Source organism: Gavialis gangeticus, unplaced genomic scaffold (genome assembly GCF_001723915.1).
Source record: "Gavialis gangeticus isolate Ggan-Ray unplaced genomic scaffold, GavGan_comp1, whole genome shotgun sequence".
Lineage (NCBI taxonomy): Eukaryota > Metazoa > Chordata > Crocodylia > Gavialidae > Gavialis > Gavialis gangeticus.
In genome coordinates, this window is record NW_017729032.1 from 155,529,727 (window position 1) to 155,548,626 (window position 18,900).

The window sequence follows — 18,900 nt, forward strand, 5'->3', positions numbered from 1 at the left end:
GGATGCTGGGGGAGTCTGGCTTATCTTAAACCAGTAAGGGGTCTGGGACAGGCATTGCATAAAGTGGTTTGAGCCAAATCAGTTAAGTCTGGTACTACATTCAACCAGGTTTATCTCTAACCAGTTTCAGCCATTTTCAAACTGGTTTATGTTTACTGAACATCTATTCTGTTACAGGTTTAAACCATTTTCTTATCACTTAAACTGGTTTATGTGTAATGTCTGCCCCTAGCCCAGGAAGCTACAGAGCAGCCCCTGCCTCCTAGCTTGAAAAGTGCAGGAAGGCTCCCCACCCCAACCTATACTTCTCTCCTGTTTAAGAGTGCTGTAACTATACTGCTATAATAAGTGCTCTAAATTACAGTGCTGTAAAATGTGCATGGAACACTTCTATACATGCCTATAGAGTGTAATCAGGTTACGTTTTCAATACATTCCCCAAACCTGAGAGTTAGAAAATCTTTTTCAGGAAAACTGAGATCTTCATATAACTACCTACCAAGTGAAGCTGGAAGAGCACTAGGGAAAGCAAAAAATAAGTGAGTAAGACCCAAAAAAGAGGGCTGCTAACACTAAACCAATGTCAGACTGGTTTATCCTCAAATATAATGCAGTAAATAGTTCCATTTATTTTTAGAGTAAAAAAAATACATCATGTGCCATTCCATCATTGCAAGATATGGAAGCCACTGCAATCAATCTTTGAGCCATTTCTGTCAGTTTTAGGGTTTTTTACAGTGCCAGTCACTGAGGTATCTCAGTGTTGCTTAGTAATGAAGTCTCATGAGAGCTGTCTAACATTTTAAAATGTTCTGTCCCATCTCTTGTGGAAAGGAAAGGCAAGGAGCTAAGAAAACTCCTTTTAGATGAAACATACAAAACATTATCGCTGGCATTCCAGGTATATTTTTCTTTTTAACCTATGGAAGGACAGAAATAATGATTTTAGTAGCCTAAAATTATGAGCTTTTTCCACTTCAGCCCCTTGCAATTAAAAATGTAAAAAACTGTTTATATTGCTGTGTCACATAACTGTGCTCAATCTAAAGTACATGTTCAAATTCTGTGCATGTTTCAAGGCTAGTTGATCACATTTAATTTAGATTATTCCAGATTTGTGAGGTACTGTTTGTGAACCCCCAAATCCCATTGGAGTCAGTAGAGTAAATCAGTATACTAATGAAAAATCTTTATTTTAGGTTTGCCATGTGCATGGACATGTTCCCTTGCCCGAAGCCTGAGTTTTATATTGACTACTGACTGTTAAAAAAACAGCTGTTCCCCATAGCTCTGCTTCAGCTATATGTTCAATCATGTGGTTAGTTTATATAAAAAGCTGTATTTTGATTACATTTTCTGTTCTTTTACCTGGTAATGCAGTGTAAACTGGATTGTGTTCTGATTTAACTGTTTTCAGCAGAACTATTAACTACAGGCTAGGACCAATGAAGAACTTAGACATGATAATTTATAACTTTTAGGGGCTTGGGCCTGGAATCTTTTTTTTACCATTCACATTCCATGTTTTTAAGGCAAATGAAACTCAGTTCAATAAGAGTAATTACTTTTATACTCCAAAACTTTACCAGAAAGAGATATTAGAATCCCAACAATTTAGATAAAATAAAGTAAAATTCTTTATCTTTAAAGCATCTGAGTAAACAGATAATTTATGTATATCCAGTTAACAGCCCTGGATCTGTACTTTAGATTACTCTAGATTGCTTTAGATTAAGTATTCTTAATAGGAATAAGTAACAGCATCAAGATTAGCCAAGATACCTGATTGTACCATGTCAGGGACAGCCAATTTCATGGACTCAGTATCATGACAATAAGCAGAGTCTGGGAATGTAGCTAGAGAGATACAATGAGCAATCAAGATAAGCCAAACTAGTTTTTCAGTACTGCTTGTTACTAGTTTACTTTTTTAAAGTATTTTAACTATGGTTTGTTTGTAACTTGTCCATTATCATAAGCACCTCACACTACATATTGACAGAATGTAGAAATGTGGCTAGATATTAAGTTTGCTGTAAGCTTATAAAACTCTTCTTGAATTGTTTTCTGTTGTCTCACCTTGGCATATAACCATACAGACTGGGCATGAAACAGACATGTGATATTTATTATTATGTTTAGTTGAGTGCTAAATTAAGGTCAGATGCCAGAAATAATTCTCACACCCAACTCCCACTGACTCGTGGGTTAGAACATAAATTATTCCCATCTGTGTTTTTGCATAGAGGCCCAGAAATTCAGTCTTGACTTCAGGGTTTTTCAGTTCGTTGTTGTTGTTGTTGTTCTTGCTGCAAAAATATTACAAATAAAAAGATGGAAGGAGTTGATCCAAGTAGGCATAAGGCCAATATGGTGCAACATTGTACTTGAGGCTTTCCAGATTCAAGTGCCCTCTTAAGGTACCATTATGATGCTGGCAAGAATCATGCTCCCATGCAGCTAGCAACTTCCCATCAATATTCTTTCAAGATGGAGTTCAGAGTTGGTGGGAGGAAAAAGTGCTTAGCTAATACTGGGTTAGCAGTACTATCTGTCTGTTGAGCACTGTTGAGAATGGAGAGACAATGCCATGACAAGATGATAATACCATTTCTGATAGAACACCTGCAGATTGGTTGAAAGGAGTATGCTGTGGAGCTAAACCAAATACCGACTGGCTGTTTTACCAGCCTGAGAAGAGAAGCAAAGCTACACCCATGTCCTTTAAAGGCCTTGCCTTAGGATACAATTAAACCATAAATAACATGTAAGAGCTTCTCAGTAACCCAATGCTGGCTACTGTCTCAAAGGCTTTTCCCTTACTTCCCTTAACCAAGGGAAAACAGAACATACTTTTAGCTCCAGGGCTTCACTTTCTGTTCCTTATATATCTTGCCCAGCCATGCGACAACAGATCAGTTAACCTTTTCTAGGCTGTCGTTTTGCTTGTCATAAGTACAGTCTCCTGTTTTCTAAAAACAGCCCTTTTTCTGACAATCCTCTATGCTTGTTGCTCCTTTCCATTCAAGGAAGTAGAGAAGAACTAGTGACCTTTTATAAGAATCTTTTATAAGAATCCACAATAACAGGAAGAAATAGAGGCTTTTTTACATTTGTGGTGACCTTGTTACATTTTAGAATGCAGAAAACTGTAATATGGATCATTAACCAAAAGACACCAAAAGAAAGTATTTCTTTTCATTGCTTTGGTAGGTGATAAGCATTCTACCAGGTAGGAAATGCCTGTGGGAAGCAACTATTAGCTGACATACTTTTTAAAGGTTATAATATTTTTATACACTTCTTTATTTTTTATAGATTCTTCTATATTTTCCTGTTTTTTGATGGAAAAAACTGAAAATAGGGACGAGTATTTAATGGGTTTTTCTTCTTTAGTATTTCATAAATATTATAAAGAATATCAGATGAAGCTGATTTCTTTGCCTGAGAGAATTAAAAAAATATGTTTTTCCTAAATTGGGATATGTTTTGAGTAACCTACTAGGCCAGTAGCTTATTGGCCTTGAATCTTTTACTTCATTTTATCACCAGTTATGTTCTGCTGAAAACTACCCTATCTACCTGATAGGCACTTGTGCAGAGAAGAATGAGAAATTAAAATCTAGCATTTCTTGTACTTTTCAAATTCAAAAGTTCTCTTAACCATTCATGATGTGGGCCTAAGTTCTTTGATACACTGGCATGCCCGATAAAAAGCCTTGTAAAAGCATTAGTAGGCAACTGTCAATCCTTTACATCATGGTGTATGCATAATAGGTTTAGTCACCAAGACCTTGGGTGCATGCGCCTAGACAAGAGCATAGAGGAGTGGAGGCTGCCCATGACCTACTATTCCCCTTTTAGACAACTGAGGCAGAATCAAAAAGCCAGACCAAGTCCAGACGTTCAGTGCCTTGATGATTGTAGCTTCTGCCAGAGAGCAACAGATAAGAATTGCTGCTGACTACCTAATACTACAGTGAGGTAAAATGTGGATGCATTATATAACTAGGAAAACAGGTTTTATTCAATTCAATATGATAATGAATAACACAATCAGGATCTGCCTTTTCTTGATAGTGCATTAATTTTATTCTAGACTACTCCTACACTTTCAGTTTTCAATGTGACAATGCATAATTATGTTTCATAAGTTCTCAGAGACAAAGCTGGAGGTTTTGGCAGTTAGGTAGAGAGTAATTGGAGTTTTTGGCACCTGTGGAGGAGTGTCAGGCAGTCTGAGATTGTGAGATTAGCATATAATAGCTGGATGTTTCTTCTAAAAGACTAGAAATGATATAATCAACACTATTCATGCCCTACTAAAGTACACAAGGCAGTTTATACCTCTCAGAGCTATTCTTCAGACTTTCTAGACTCAGGTAGTCACTCCAATTTTTATTCGAGTTCATGTTCTTGAGGTTTTCTTCACAACCATAATGTAGAGAGACTGATATTTTGTACTGATATATTAGACAATTGGTGCACAATTCTTACAGCAAAGGGTAATTTCCAGTGCAAGTCTTGTAGCAGTAAAATACATATGGCCATGTTAGAGCCGAAAATGATGTGGACACACCTGCCAATTAACTTATATTAAGTGCAATGTCCAATTTATTTTTCTTTTGATATCTGTGTGGAGTAGATTGAACAATATTGATCTTCATGTGTGTTATTCTGTGCCCGAAAGATAACTCATCCATAAACAGAGATGAATTAGTAGTATTTCTAGAGGGAATGACTTTTGGAGATGAAGCATTTATTCAGTTGCATGGCAGTATTTTAACAAAGAGCTCTCCTGGGCCTGGAATATTGACTGCACATCATAGTTTCCTCTTTGCTGCTCCACATTGATCCCATATCTATCTGCCTCACCTCTTCCTATATTTTTAGGTTCAATAAATTCTCTGTATATTTAAGGATAGAAAAAAAATCTTTTACACAAAATTTCTGCTGATCTGCTGTGAAGAACCAAGTTGAGCTGTTTAATGTCTGCAAGTACACCTCCTTCAGGTCTTATGACAGTAGCCACTATCTATCTGGGGGAAGAATAGCTTTTACAAGTTGATGACTTAGTTGCCAGTTTCTTAGAGGTTTTGGTAAAAATTAGTCCTTGCAACTTCAATTGCAAGGACTAATTATTATTTTATTATTTTCCTGCAATAATCCTGTTTGAAAACATTCAAAGATTATGAGCTAGATACTGTAGACATGAGGGAAGTGGCTTTAAAAAGTAACATTTTTAATAATAAATGTTGGCACTTCTTTATTTCCTTCTGTTTCTTAAGGTCTTACTGTTCTAAGTTTTAAGATTTTTCTTGTAGCCTTAAGGGTTGTTATTTTTTGTGTTCTTTTTTTTTTAATGAAAGCTGAAATTTTTCTATAATAACATTACTCCAGGTCATGGGACTGAAAAAAGCATTATTGTGAAGTAAGACCCGCAATAAAATCATATGAATTGACAACACTGACACTGATTTCATAGCTACATTCTTACAACTTCCAAATAAAGATTATTAAATGGAGAGAAATCCCTTCTTGCCCTCTCTTTCTCTCCCTCATACACATGCACTAGCCTCCTGTCATCCACATTAACTTTCCCTGAAACTCACTGGCCCATACCTATATTTTATTTTGAAAAAGTGTTGAGACGCAGACATTCCATGGATTTCTAGGCACTGAGTATGCCCAAGCGACTCCAAATGTAGAGGTGCTAGAAAAAGCCATTACAACAGAGAAGTGCTTTTCTGTCTACCTCCATGATTTGCAAACTAGTTGAGTACAGCAAGCTCTTCAAGTCAAAACCTCTCCCAAATCAAATGGCCCTGAAGGATTATATTTATAGTGCCTTCCCACGCATCTGTTATATCACAGGGCTGCCACCTAATACTTTTTGAGCTGGACATATGGGAACACTGTCATATCATCTTTTTGTTTTCACCCACTCACTGTCACTCCTCTTTCCCTGCCCCCCTCCTAAAAATCTGTACACTAGAACAGGGGTAGCCAACCTGAGGCAGGTATGCCACAAGTGGTACAGGCAACCTCTATGTATGGCACATGGCAGACAGAGGAGTGGGCAGGCAGCACAGGGGCATGGAAGCAGAAAGTAGATCAGCAGATTGGGTAAGGAAAAAAAGGAGAAAATAAAAAGCAGAGCAGCAGATCAGGCACGGAGCACAGGGCAAGGGGAAGAAAGCAGAGTAGCAGATTGGGCAGAGGAAGGGGTTCAGAATAGCACTTAGGGATGGTTCAAGGCTAATTTGTGGCATGCCTGCCAAAAAGATTGGCTCCCCAATGCACCAGAAAATTATGCTCTGTTCAATATGTCCCTTTTTTCCCCTCATTATTAGATGCTTATCCCAATTCTGAAGTGATCTATGTCTGGACTAATAGTACTACTACATCTGTGGTGGTGGCAGAAGACGGTTCACGACTCAACCAGTATCACCTGATTGGACAAACTGTAGGAACTGAAAACATCAGTACCAGTACAGGTGTGGAAGAATGCAACTTTCTACCACATAAATACTAACAGGAAAAGCGGCTGCGCTGGGGACATGCCCAAAGGAGAAGCTCCCAGCTGCTGAGTGAGGGTGTTGGGAAAATGGCTGTAGGCTTCTGGCTGCTTGCCAGGGATTTTTGGGAATTGTCTGTAGGTCTTTAGCAACTACATTTTTTGAAGCTGCGAGCACTATTGTTGGCTTATCCCCTTACTAAAAGAACGACCCCATTTATTCTATCTCAATCCTAGCTTTAAAATGATTTGTTAGACAAAACCATTTGGAGGCAGCTGTTTTGTTGCTGCACGTCCAGGAGAGGGGAGGTGCTAACTCCAAGGAGTCCCATTTCCTCTGTAACTGGAAATGGAAGTGCCAGATGTGGCAGCACTTGGGAGACAAAGAAGATTTAATGCCAGCCAGCAACCCACGTGAGCCCCTCCCCCTCCTTCATAAGGCTTCCATATCAGAGCAGCTGAGGGCTGTGGTTGGTGAGACTACTGTGAGGCTTGAGGGGGGAGAGATGAAGCCAGACTGGACCTGTGAGTCACATGGTTTCTGCAATACACAGGCTTTAACAGGTTATATAATACACATGTCTTGAGAGTATTAATAGAATGGAGAGTAAAGTCTCCCGTGATTGGAAACAAAATATCCTGCCTTTACACAACAGTTTTCCACGCTTCCTTCATTTGCAGTGAGCTTTTATAGAACACATTTGAACAATACTCTATGTAAAAAATAGCAAATCACCGAAAGGTAATCACGGGAGACACAGACCCTTCTTGTCATTAGCTGAAAATTACGTCCTCTGAGGTCTAATTCAGGATCAGGAGGAGAATATACCAGATTGGCAAATATCCTCAAGAGAGAGACTTAGGAGAAAGAGGCTTCAAGCATGCATGTACACATACATGCACACACACACACACACACACACACACACACACACACACACCTACATGCAAATACAGGTTGTTAGGATCAAGAACGGCAGGTGTTAAAAGCTTTCCTTTCAAAATCAACCAACCAAATAGACATGCTGAAGATGGGACCTACTCAGAGCTCACCTGTATTTGCTGCTAATTCTTCAAGAATCACAAAGCAAGGACAACCTTGTACAGTACAGGGCAGCTACTAAACAAGGTTTCCATCCTTTCCTGTAGCAAGCTCTACCCTCACTTTTAATATCCATCGAACAGCTACTAGACAAACCAAAAAATCAATCAGATGTAAAGATGTCAATATAGAAAGAATGACAGTAACTTCCATAACAGCAACAAGTCTCAAGAGGAAAGTGAACTGTCTCTCATTAAAGAACAAAAACATTTGGTTTCTTACCAGTTCACCAACATAGCTGCATTGTTTTCTGCAATGAACGGTAGCTCTCCTTTTACTTTCAGTATTGTCAGGCAAGAGGTCCAGAGGAGGTATTGGGACATGTCCTAGAAATGTATCCTCCTCCTTGGATCAAGGAAACAATCCAAAACAGGCAGCAAATACTCCAAGAATGTCAGCTCCAGGTCACTTGTCACACTCAGCTTTGTTTGTGAGGATGCCTTGTAACTCTTTAATCCACCAAAACAGCAGACTCATTATAGGAATCCAAAAGTTTGTGCCTGGTACCCACCTCTCTCCTGTTTTCTAAAAGTTAGGCTAATACATGACTGCTTTCCAATTTCAAAATGTTATATTCATGTTGTCCTGTGTTACAGCTGGGCTGGCTGATTTCTGATTGCAGGGTAGATCACAAAGAGCAGGACACAGATTGTAACCAGGGATTAACGAAATACAAAAATCCGATTTTACGCAGGGAAAGCATCAGTCAGCAATGGATTTTCTGGACTTCATCAAGCTCGCAGTAGGCTAGTAATCAGGGTTACTTATGAATGGATGCTTAAGGCATTTCTTCCTTCCAACAGAACTGGTGATTGTGGAAATGAAAAACAAATCACTATTGCACAATCCAACTGTTAGGATCTCTTCTATATTTTTGGAGACACATGGGAAACCCACAACCCCTGTAGCTCCACAAGGAAGTGTTTGTTTAGACCCAAGTTTCACACACCACAATGTCTTTATTGCTATTGATTCAAAGACAGGCTTTTCAGACAACAATGAAGGCTGGTTGTAAACCAATCCTGCTGGATTCTGCAGATTTTTGCACCCACCAACCCTGGAAACTGTAATACTTTATTGGTGCCACATTGAACCAACACACAGATCCAGGTAGATCCAACTGCTTTTTGCCCCCAAGCTCCCATGTTTCAGTGCCAAATAGAAAAGTTATTTAATTATTTGTATTGCTTCAAACATTCCTAAAAACTGACATGTCTTGGAGTAATGCAGAAAACTTAGATCTGGGACATGGATTCAGTTGATTCTTTTGTAAACAATCCATTAAATTCTTTGTGACAATCACATATAGTCACTCCACGCTTATTGCACTGAAACATCCCCAAACCCTGCACGGCCTGGCTTAATGATGTTGCAAAAACCAAGGTCTGCTGGACCTGCCAGTATCTGAACCCAAGATTCCAAATTCCACATCCTAAATGCAGACACATGCAGCTACTTACACTGCACCAAACAACCCTCACTTCTTATACCCCAGGGCTAAAAAGTGGTGGAGGCAAGGCATTAATTCTTCTCAGATACCTAGAACAGGAGATAGAGCCTGCTTATTGCCCCACAAAATTCTACCTCTGGACTACAAAATATGGCAAACTGTGCTTAGTTCACTAAAATATCCCAATCCCCAGCACATTCTGCAATTGAAATACTGCAAAAACCCAGGCCCAAGACATAGATTCTGCCAGATCCTGCTGATTTCTGCATTCAAGTCCCCAAATTCAGTAACCTGACTAGAGAACATGATTGGATTCTCCTACTGCACTACAAAATGCTGGACTTCTGTAGAGCATCACAGCACTACAAAAACACATGAACCTGTCAGTTTTTATACCCAGTCATCCTAATTCCATTTTCTAGATACAGAAATGTCCAACTTATCCATGCACAACTGCTCTTGGCACATGAGCACACAAAAACAAATCCAGGGCACTTATCCTGCCAGTTCCTACAGTCTTGTGCAGCAGTGCCTCAAAAATAGATTTGACACCTGGGTCCTCATGACGAGCTGTGGCCAAAGCACTAGATGCCCAATTATTGCTGATTTTTTTCCAAGGCATCATAACTGCAGGAGGGAAAATGCTGATTTTATAAACCAGCTTCTTCCCAGTATAAGGGCAGAACAGGAGGCAGTGCAAAGGTGCTTGTTGGAAAATGACCAGATGCTCAAGGTTGGCATCACTAGTGGAGGGGTTATTGTCTTGATTCTGCATAACAAATTGTGGCAAGAATTGGCCACAAAAGGTTTTAAATGTGAGGACTAGGTCTTTGTGTTTTTAAAAAAAGGCTGACCTCCAATTGTCTTTTCATCATAGCATAGCAACATCTATTATCTGACGGTTTCTATCTGTTTTTGACTCCACCCTGTGAATTGTACCATCAAATTAGACATCCTATGCTGCCACACCTAATTGAGTGGCAAAATACAGGCTTCAACATACCACTGTGCAGTTGCATCTTGAAAAATATATCTCGTATGTGGGCTCTGCTTGATTCATCATATTTTTGGCACCAATCCACAGATTAATCCTGCTAAACAGAGAGCAAGTGCAGCCCTGTCTAGAGCACAAAAAGGGCCATGATGTCTGGTGTGGGATTACTACCAATCAATGTGTATTGGAGATTATCCAGTAGGGATAAACTACCCAATTTCACACCAGACCTTCTCCCTCTCCCCATCCCTCTTCAGCAATCCTTTTCACAAGAAAGTGACAAGCCAGAAGAAGGTTCTTCCCCCAGAACAAAGGCTGAGACAGTCTCTACATTAGGTAAGTGCTAAACTGTTTAGGAATTTCTAAATCAAATTCAAGCCCTTAAACTTCATCTTGAAACTCACAGGCAGCCTGGGCAGGTCCTGGCAGAGTAACAGGTGCTCTGCTCACCAAAGAAGGCAACTACATTCAGCTCCACATTTAATTTTGGGTGGTTTTAAGGAATACATTTATGCAGAGATACTGAAATAGTCTTAAAGGGGCCTTGTGAGAGCTATAGACAGCATTCTGGGAGCAGCTGATTGAAGAGAATATTCGTAAAAGTCAGACAGGTATTTTAAAAGGCACCACTCTCTCTGTACCTACAAGGCAAGGCAGTCTTTCTAGACTGAAGGTGTTTGGCAGTTTTCACGTTGCTCCTTTCCTCAAGTCTTTGCTGACTTTCCCCATCACAACCTCCCCACACCTTCAGAGGTGTGTTTTACTCTCACTGGGTAGGAACAGCACTGGCATGCAGGTGGAATGATCATATCCGCCTCAAAGTGGCCCACAGTCTCATCCGTTACTGAGAGGTTGCACAAGCTGAAGATAGAATCCAGAACACTTACATGTCAGATGCATGGCACAGACTAGGCCTGTATTACAAATTGTTAAGAGTACAGCTACATGACTCATGAGAGTGAAGAGCTTTGGCTGACCTAGGTGTTCTGTCAGATCCCCAAATGAAAGCACAGTTATACCTCTAAAATTATGTTTTTACTAATGTCATTTATTTTGCTTATAGGAGCTGGGCTAAGTTAGGTTGGCAGAAGTGTAGTTTTGTTGATATAAATTGTATCCACTCTACCAGTGCTATATAGGTGTAGCACTATATCTACACATATCTACACAAGCAAAACCCTCCTGATGTATGGTCCTTCCCCTAACTAATCAAGTTCACTCTCTTTTAGAAACAATCTATGCTGCCTGCCAAATTTTTCAGTCTAATATGTCTCCTCCTTTAATGGCAGGTCTAAAGAGGATAATAATCAATTCTATTAGTAGGAATTGTAGTTAGCCTTTTAGGTCAAGCAGTAAAAGTCTATAAAGTATTTGTCTCTTCAGAAAATACAGTATAGGATACAGGAACATAAGAGTGGAAGTGAACACCCATTTCATCATATATTTTCCTCTGCAATAGCAGACTGCCATTTAATAGATGGTAAATACAATGGGGTACATATGAACATTTGTACCCTGGCACACACATTGCATACCACAGAGATTCCCCCTTGCATCCCATTAACAAACTTAGGATCTTTTGTGCACCCCCTCCCCCTCACCCCCCACCCTAGCTTCAAAAATGAAAATGTCCCAAAAGAAAAGAGAACAAGAAGACCTAGTGCCTTAACAAGTCCTCATCTCTGCAATGGAAGACAATTTGTTAGATAAACTATGGCAAGATGGAATATAGAGGATGTGGCCAAAAGGTGCCAGGATCTGGCAGAATTTGGGTGTCAAATGTATATTTTTGCCACACTATCATTCCAGTACATATCAAAACTCAGGTATTCCAAGCAATATAAGAGTTATATATTGCTCTCTAGTTAAAGCAGGGGTTATCAGAATTCTGTTTATGGCGGGCCACTTAATGGGTGGGACATCATGCTGAGGGCCACATAACAAAATTAATCCACCATGCAATACCTTTCTGTTCAATAGATGTAACATAATATGTCTTGCATAAATAAAGTTACAATAAGGAGAATCCTGCATCACTGTTTAACTAAATTACTATTGAAGAGTCAATGGCTATACACTCAGCTAGTTCTGCTGAAGGTGGCTATTCTTAAAAAGTCCCTTCTTGAGTGGTGTACAAATGCATCACAGGCCACACTGTGGGAACTCCTGACTTAGAGGATAACATATAAGCTTGTAGTAACTATTAGCTTGATCCAGAAGTCTCCAAATGTATGATGGCTAATTGTAAATTATGTGGGCATCAGGATATCCCAAGATTTGGATCTTTCTGGGGGAGCAGGAAAGACAACAATGTCCTCTAAGTAGACAGAGGAATTTGTTTTTCCAGAGACCAAAATTGCCTTGATTCAAGTACCTAGTACAGGTTCTTATGGTAGTGGTGTGACAAAACTACTCACTTTTTTCTGGAGGTATGGTTTCTTTTTTACATTGTGGAGGCTTATATCTGAAAATCAGTTAGAACTGACAGGTTCCAGGCCCTGAATCTAGACAGGTGCAGTGCCATGGAACAAGGATGCAAAGAGGTCCAGAATAGCTTGGTGCAGTAGGAGTGTTTGACTGTGTTCTGCATCTAGCCAATGGTGACCTGGAAATTAGGTGTAAAGATCAGCAGGATCCAACTGCATCTGTGATCCTAATGTTGGTATTCTGTGGCACAATGGACCAAGACTGCTCAAAAATCAAAAGATGAATGGTTTCCCTAAATAGGAGGTGAAATTTCCAGACCTCAGCACAGACACCCAAAGGGTATATTACTTTTCAATAAAAACTGATTTCTACCCACAACTGATTTTTTTCTACTCCTAGGTGAATATACTATTATGACAGCACATTTTCACCTGAAAAGAAAGATTGGTTATTTTGTCATCCAGACATACCTTCCATGCATTATGACTGTGATTTTATCACAAGTGTCATTTTGGCTAAACAGAGAGTCTGTCCCTGCTAGAACTGTCTTTGGTGAGTAGTCTACTTCTTTGTTATGTTTATTAAAAGTTAGTAGCAGTCTAATAGTCGATTTTCTGCAAGAAAATAATAGCTCAATACTATTTCCTGTTCCAGGTGACATTTTATTTTCCTTAGTTCTGTGTCAATGCAAATTCATGGGTTCCTTCATGACAAGTTGTCTAGTCCTTTGGTTCAGTTCTGATGGAAATTACACAAGAATTGAATGAGGGCAGGAGAGGTAAAAGGGCAGAAGAAATCAAATCTGTTTGTTTTATTTTTTTTCATGTGCCTACTATAGCAAGCTCTAAACTGTTGGCTAGATAAAACAAAATAACATGGTATCTACTATCATCATCAGTGTGAGAAGATTTAATGCAAACTCTAGGAACAGCATTTGAAACACTGATTTTACTTCAAAAGTTTTGGCATGTTTGTTTTTCACAATGCTAATCTAGAAGAACCATAAAGAGGTTAATTAGTGGCAATTACCCCTATTACCATAAATACAAATTAATATAATTACTCATTTACAAAATGTATACATATTGCAGAATTTATAATAAGAAAAATCCTTCTGGGAACTCTAAATCACTTGAATAATCACCAGAAGATTGCTATTAAGAAGTAAGTAAATGTTTTACCTAAGACTGTTGAAATATGAAATACAACTGGCTGGAAAAGAAAGGGGGTGCAATAGCAAGTTTTGTACAATGGGCAGATTTCCTACTAATAGGAAGTCAAATCTTGCTTCTGTTTTTTATACAAAACTCCCTATTGGGACCTGTTGAGCGTTTCGCTTAAAAATCAATGGAACACTACAGAGACCAGCTACTATAAGATTAAAATAATTCTTCCCTAAGGAACAGCTTTGTAAATACAGTGGCATCTACAGAGTTTATATGGATATACTGAGGACAGAATTTGGTTTCTTGAATAAAAGTTTAAGTTTTTTTCTTGACAAGTGGAATCATTGAGGGCAGAGACAGAAGTGCAGCTCCCTGCCCAAACTATTTTTAGAATAGGAGGGAGGGAAGGGAGCAGAAGGAGATCATTCTAGGGATCCTCCAGCCAGTGCTGGAGGATGGGAGGGGCAGGGGTGAATTGGAGTGTCCCTACCTCAGGGGGCTCCAATAGTCCCACCCCACCCTCCGGTGGAGGCTGAAAACCCCCAGACTGAACTCCCCTCTGCTCCTTTTTCCCGCTTCCATTCTGAAAACAGCTTGAGCCTGGCAGGCAGCACAGACAGAAGGTACAGAATTTGCTATGTTTTCAAATGTCTTTATCTATATCCTCATGTAATGAGTGTTCAGATTTTTGCCCAATCAGACATTTTTAAGCAGTCTGCAGCCATGCACTTGTGTTTGGTCATGGCTATAGACCATTTCTGTGGCCAGATCAGGCAAAAATTGTCACCTCTGTCTGCACCCTGAGTGTTGGCCATTGTGTGCATCAGGATCTGGTACCTACAAGAGTTCAAAATGAATGACTAATAATTATCTCATTCATAGTTTCTTCACATTGTAAAATAAATATTGGAATTCTGACTTCCTACAAGAGCTATGGCTAATGATTGTGATTTATTAGCTGTCTGTAGGGTAAAATGACATCCAAATTTATTTTTACTTCCTTTAATATTCTTTCCTGTTCAGTTATTCTGCAAAGTTCATACTCTGTCTTGGTTTAAATCCAGTAGAAAAAAAATGTTGAATTTGTTAAGAAATTTACAAAAAAATAGCCTAACAAGCATTAAGCAGACAAATGCATTAAAACTGGCATATATGGACAGCAGGGAGCTGAGCAGGGGGGGAGGAATCTGTATGCCATTGCTGTTGTCCCTAGCCAAGCTGGGCTTCTTGCACAGCTGCTCCCCACAGCTTCCAGCTGGAGTGGTCTGACTCCCAGATGACACAGGCATGGGAGAAGCTACAGAACTGGTCCTGACCTGCTCTTGTCCCACACTGCAAGAAGCAGCTGTGGTAGTACACAGGTTCCTCCTTCCAGCCTGCTCCAGCCAGCAAGAGAAACAGTGGGGAAGGGAAGCTGGGCAAGGAAGGAAGAGCTGCATGCCACTGCCACTGTCCCCAGCCAAGCCCACAGCTGCTCCCCACAGCTCCCAGCTTGAGTGGTCTCATACTCAATTCTAAGACAAAGCTTGTTTTTTTCCCCATGTTGAATGGGGGAGAAAAAAACCTTGTCTTCGAATCAAGTAAATAGGGTACATAGATTTTATGATGTGTTAGTAAGAACTGCTGTAAACATCAAAGTGAATTAATACAATAAATAGAAAAGTTTGGTTTGCCCAACTAATCTTTGTTCACAAGCTTGTTTTTAAAAAGGCTTGTATGCTCTAACCTACCTCTTGGGGGAAATTTCTATTGTTCAAGAACATACCAGGGACTTCTAAAATGGATATGCTCAAGTACTTTTTTGACCAAGGTTTAAATAACAAAACATCCCAAGGCTTATAAAGAATACTAAGCTTACTTTTCTCTTGTTTTCCTTTCTAAAGGAGTAACAACAGTCCTTACCATGACCACCTTAAGTATCAGTGCCCGCAACTCCTTGCCAAAAGTGGCCTATGCAACTGCCATGGACTGGTTTATAGCTGTGTGCTATGCCTTTGTGTTTTCTGCACTGATTGAATTTGCAACAGTCAACTATTTTACCAAGAGAAGTTGGGCATGGGATGGAAAGAAGGCTTTGGAAGCTGCTAAAATCAAGGTGCTTAGTGTACCCTTTCTGACAGCCATAAGAAAAAGCACTGGGACCCTGTTTGAAACCAATAATTGCATGTATAATGTGAACCTTCTCCATGAAAAAGATTTCTAACTAACATGTATTAAATGGTCACAGACCTTTAGATGACAATTTACAGGGCATAGTGATTTCTTATGTTCAATCAGATACAAATTTTGCCATGTGTGGAAAGTGACCACTTCTCTCTCTCTTTCTCCAAGGCTAGGGACAGACATTACACATAAACCGGCTTAAGAGAGCAAAAAACTGCTTTAAACCTGTAACAGAGCATAAGCTCAGTGCACATAAACCAGATTCAAAATGGCTGAAACTTGTTTAAGGTAAACCTGGTTGAATGTAGTATCAGACTTAACTGATTTGGGTCAAACCAGTTTATGTAATGTCTGTCCTAGACCCCTTCCTGGTTTAAATTAAAAGAGTCCCACAGCATCCCAGATGCTTGGCAGCCCTGGGTGGACTGGGTTGGGCCAAACTGGCCTGGGCTGTCTGCTCCAGGCAGTAGGGTGGCCCCACCCCTCTGCTTCTTAGCGAGAGCTCCAGTGGAGACTGCAGGTACAGCAGGGTCTGCCTTGCTTCCCCTTGCCCCACTTCCCCTTGTCACTTGCAGCTCAAGCATGAATCCCCCCTCCTTACTTCCCTCCCTCCCTCCCTCCCTCCAATTTCCCACAGCATGGACCCCAACCCCACGGACCCTAGGCATGTGGTATACTAACTAATGCGGGGAGGTGTCTGGGTGTGTCCAGTGTCTCCAATTTCACTGGGACACAAAGACCAAACAGTGTCCACTTTGGGTTTTTTGGAGCTAATCAACAGGTTAACTGGTAATGTCCTCTGTTTCTTCCTTGGAAAAAGCTGTTTAAGAAGAGCTTGAACTAATAAGAGAGGCTTTTGTTTTGTTGATGGCCTGATAAATGCTGTGTTATTAGCTCCCTGCTGGCTCCCTCTCCTGTTAGGTTTGCAGAAAGTATGAAGAAGCAGGGAGAGGGAGATTGAAAATCTCAGTATCACCAACAGATGCATGTACTGCACTGCACACCCCCACTTCACCTCAGAGTGCTAGCCTGGGGCTGGGGGCTGGCAACACTCACACCTGTTGAGCAGCAAGTGAGGAAAAGCCTGGGATGGTACAGGCAGCATGGGGGTTTACACCCCTCCCTAATCAGAGCATCCTGCCAGGGCCTGGATATGTCCCCCTAAGCTCAGCCTTGTGGAAGGGAAGGGAGGGCCTTCTCTTCTACAGTGCTCTAGCTCCCCCCAGCTTCTAGCCTGAACCACTGCAGGCATGTGCCTAAATTTCTTCAGTCCAGAGGAAATCTCTGTGCTGTTGCAAACCAGTTCAGCCAAGCTAGGTTAGACTAACCTGCAAAGATTGAATCAATTCAGGCTCAGGCTCAGTCTGTCCCTAGCCCAAAACTTCTATTAGAATGTTAAGGGGAACCTTCCCAAAAACTATACAACTAGCCCCCAAATTAGAAGTGGTCAATAAAAAGAGAATTTAGTGGAATAACGAGATACCAGATAAATGTGTTGCCCTATTCAAAGATACTTTCTCAGGCCACTTATATCATATTCTCAAGATACAAGAACCCCAAAGGAGCAGTTACTCAAGATGAAGCAGTTTTCCTAACAGCTAAAAAATGCCCTCTCAAAAGAGAGTGCCTTCGTTGGGAACAGGCTAGATCAGTGGCACAAACCATGGTTTGATGACCTCTAAAGCTAAAGTTGATTTAACAGATGCCTTTAAAGAGTACAAGTCTTAAAATGACTGTGCTATGTTATAGTGGATTTTTATCATCAAAATTAAGGATGTGAGCAGACATAACATAAAATTAGTGCCAGGTAGAGTCCATTTCTACTGTCATTGAAGTTCTTACTGAGTTCAGTGGGTCAGGATCCTGGCACAATGGCCAGAAATTCAAACATATATATGCACATTGCAAATTGAAATTCAAATATCCTAATACTATTAAGTTTTACCAAATAAGCCCACACTGAACATTTTTATTTTATCCCCTATGAGACAACTGTACAAAGAAAAAGTAGAAAGGATCACATGGCTTAATAAATTGTCTCCTTTGGTGTATGATGTCATGTTTGTAACATGGCAGCGCTCCCAAAACACTGATATCCCAGTGCCTTTAGTTCACCTAGGCACACCCAAGGTAAACTTTGCATTGATAAAGGAATCTGTGAATTTACATGGTAATCTGGATTCCAGTCCTAGTTCTTGTTCAGCATTCATTTATGTCAACTGAAGACAGTAAGGGCTGCATAAGCGTTACTCTGGGAGTTGAAATAAGAACAAAAAAGGATAGTTGTTAGCATGATAGTTAATATCCTGAGAACATATTTTTATTTGTAAAAACACTATATCATGTTTCCTTATTTATGTTACAGAAGAAAGAACGTGAATTACATGCAAACAAAGTGATTAATGCCTCTAGCACTGGAAAGACGATTCCCACACCAAACATGCCAAAGGACTCAGTTCCATCTGTGATATCAAACAGTGCTTCTGCTCCAGTGAAACCTGTAGAAGAAAAGCCTCCTGAAAGCAAAAAGACTTACAACAGCATCAGTAAGATTGACAAAATGTCTCGAATTGTTTTTCCAGTATTGTTTGGAACTTTTAACTTAGTCTACTGGGCCACATATTTGAATAGGGAACCCGTTATTAAGGGGGCTGGTTCTCCAAAATAAACTGAAGGACTCTAAAACCACATGAGCCATAATAAAGCAAATGCTACCAAGGAGAATTTGAGATCCAGAAAACTTTCTATATTTGGGCAATATTCTTCAGGAAGTTTTTGCATGTGTAATAATATGTACAAATTATATTGCCTTGATTGTTTCTACATGTAAACTCAGATGTTTCAGAGGCAGTTACATTACTTACTAAAACAACAGATCTTTCTAGAAGAACAGAAGACATTGATATGGCTTCTTTGCTACTCAGTATCTTGCATTGATAGTTTACAAAGAAAATAAGTTCTATTTTTTAGATGTTAACATGTATTGCATATCTGTGGGTTTTATACTTCAGATATACATACTTCATACATACATACGCTTAATGTATATTTTACAGAAGTGCTCCATTATTGTCATCGGAT

At 39.9% G+C, this 18,900-nt stretch overlaps 1 protein-coding gene across 1 annotated transcript in view; it reads left to right on the plus strand.

The window, feature by feature from the left end:
- GABRA5 (gamma-aminobutyric acid type A receptor alpha5 subunit) overlaps positions 1–18,892 on the plus strand; it is a 107,599-nt gene extending 88,707 nt beyond the window's left edge. The window contains exons 6-9 of the mRNA XM_019525626.1: positions 6,354–6,497; positions 12,890–13,042; positions 15,540–15,751; positions 18,185–18,892. Coding sequence (XP_019381171.1) covers positions 6,354–6,497; positions 12,890–13,042; positions 15,540–15,751; positions 18,185–18,487 — 812 coding nt within the window. The 3' untranslated portion in view covers positions 18,488–18,892. The remainder of the gene's footprint in view (positions 1–6,353; positions 6,498–12,889; positions 13,043–15,539; positions 15,752–18,184) is intronic.
- Positions 18,893–18,900: the final 8 nt, after the last annotated feature.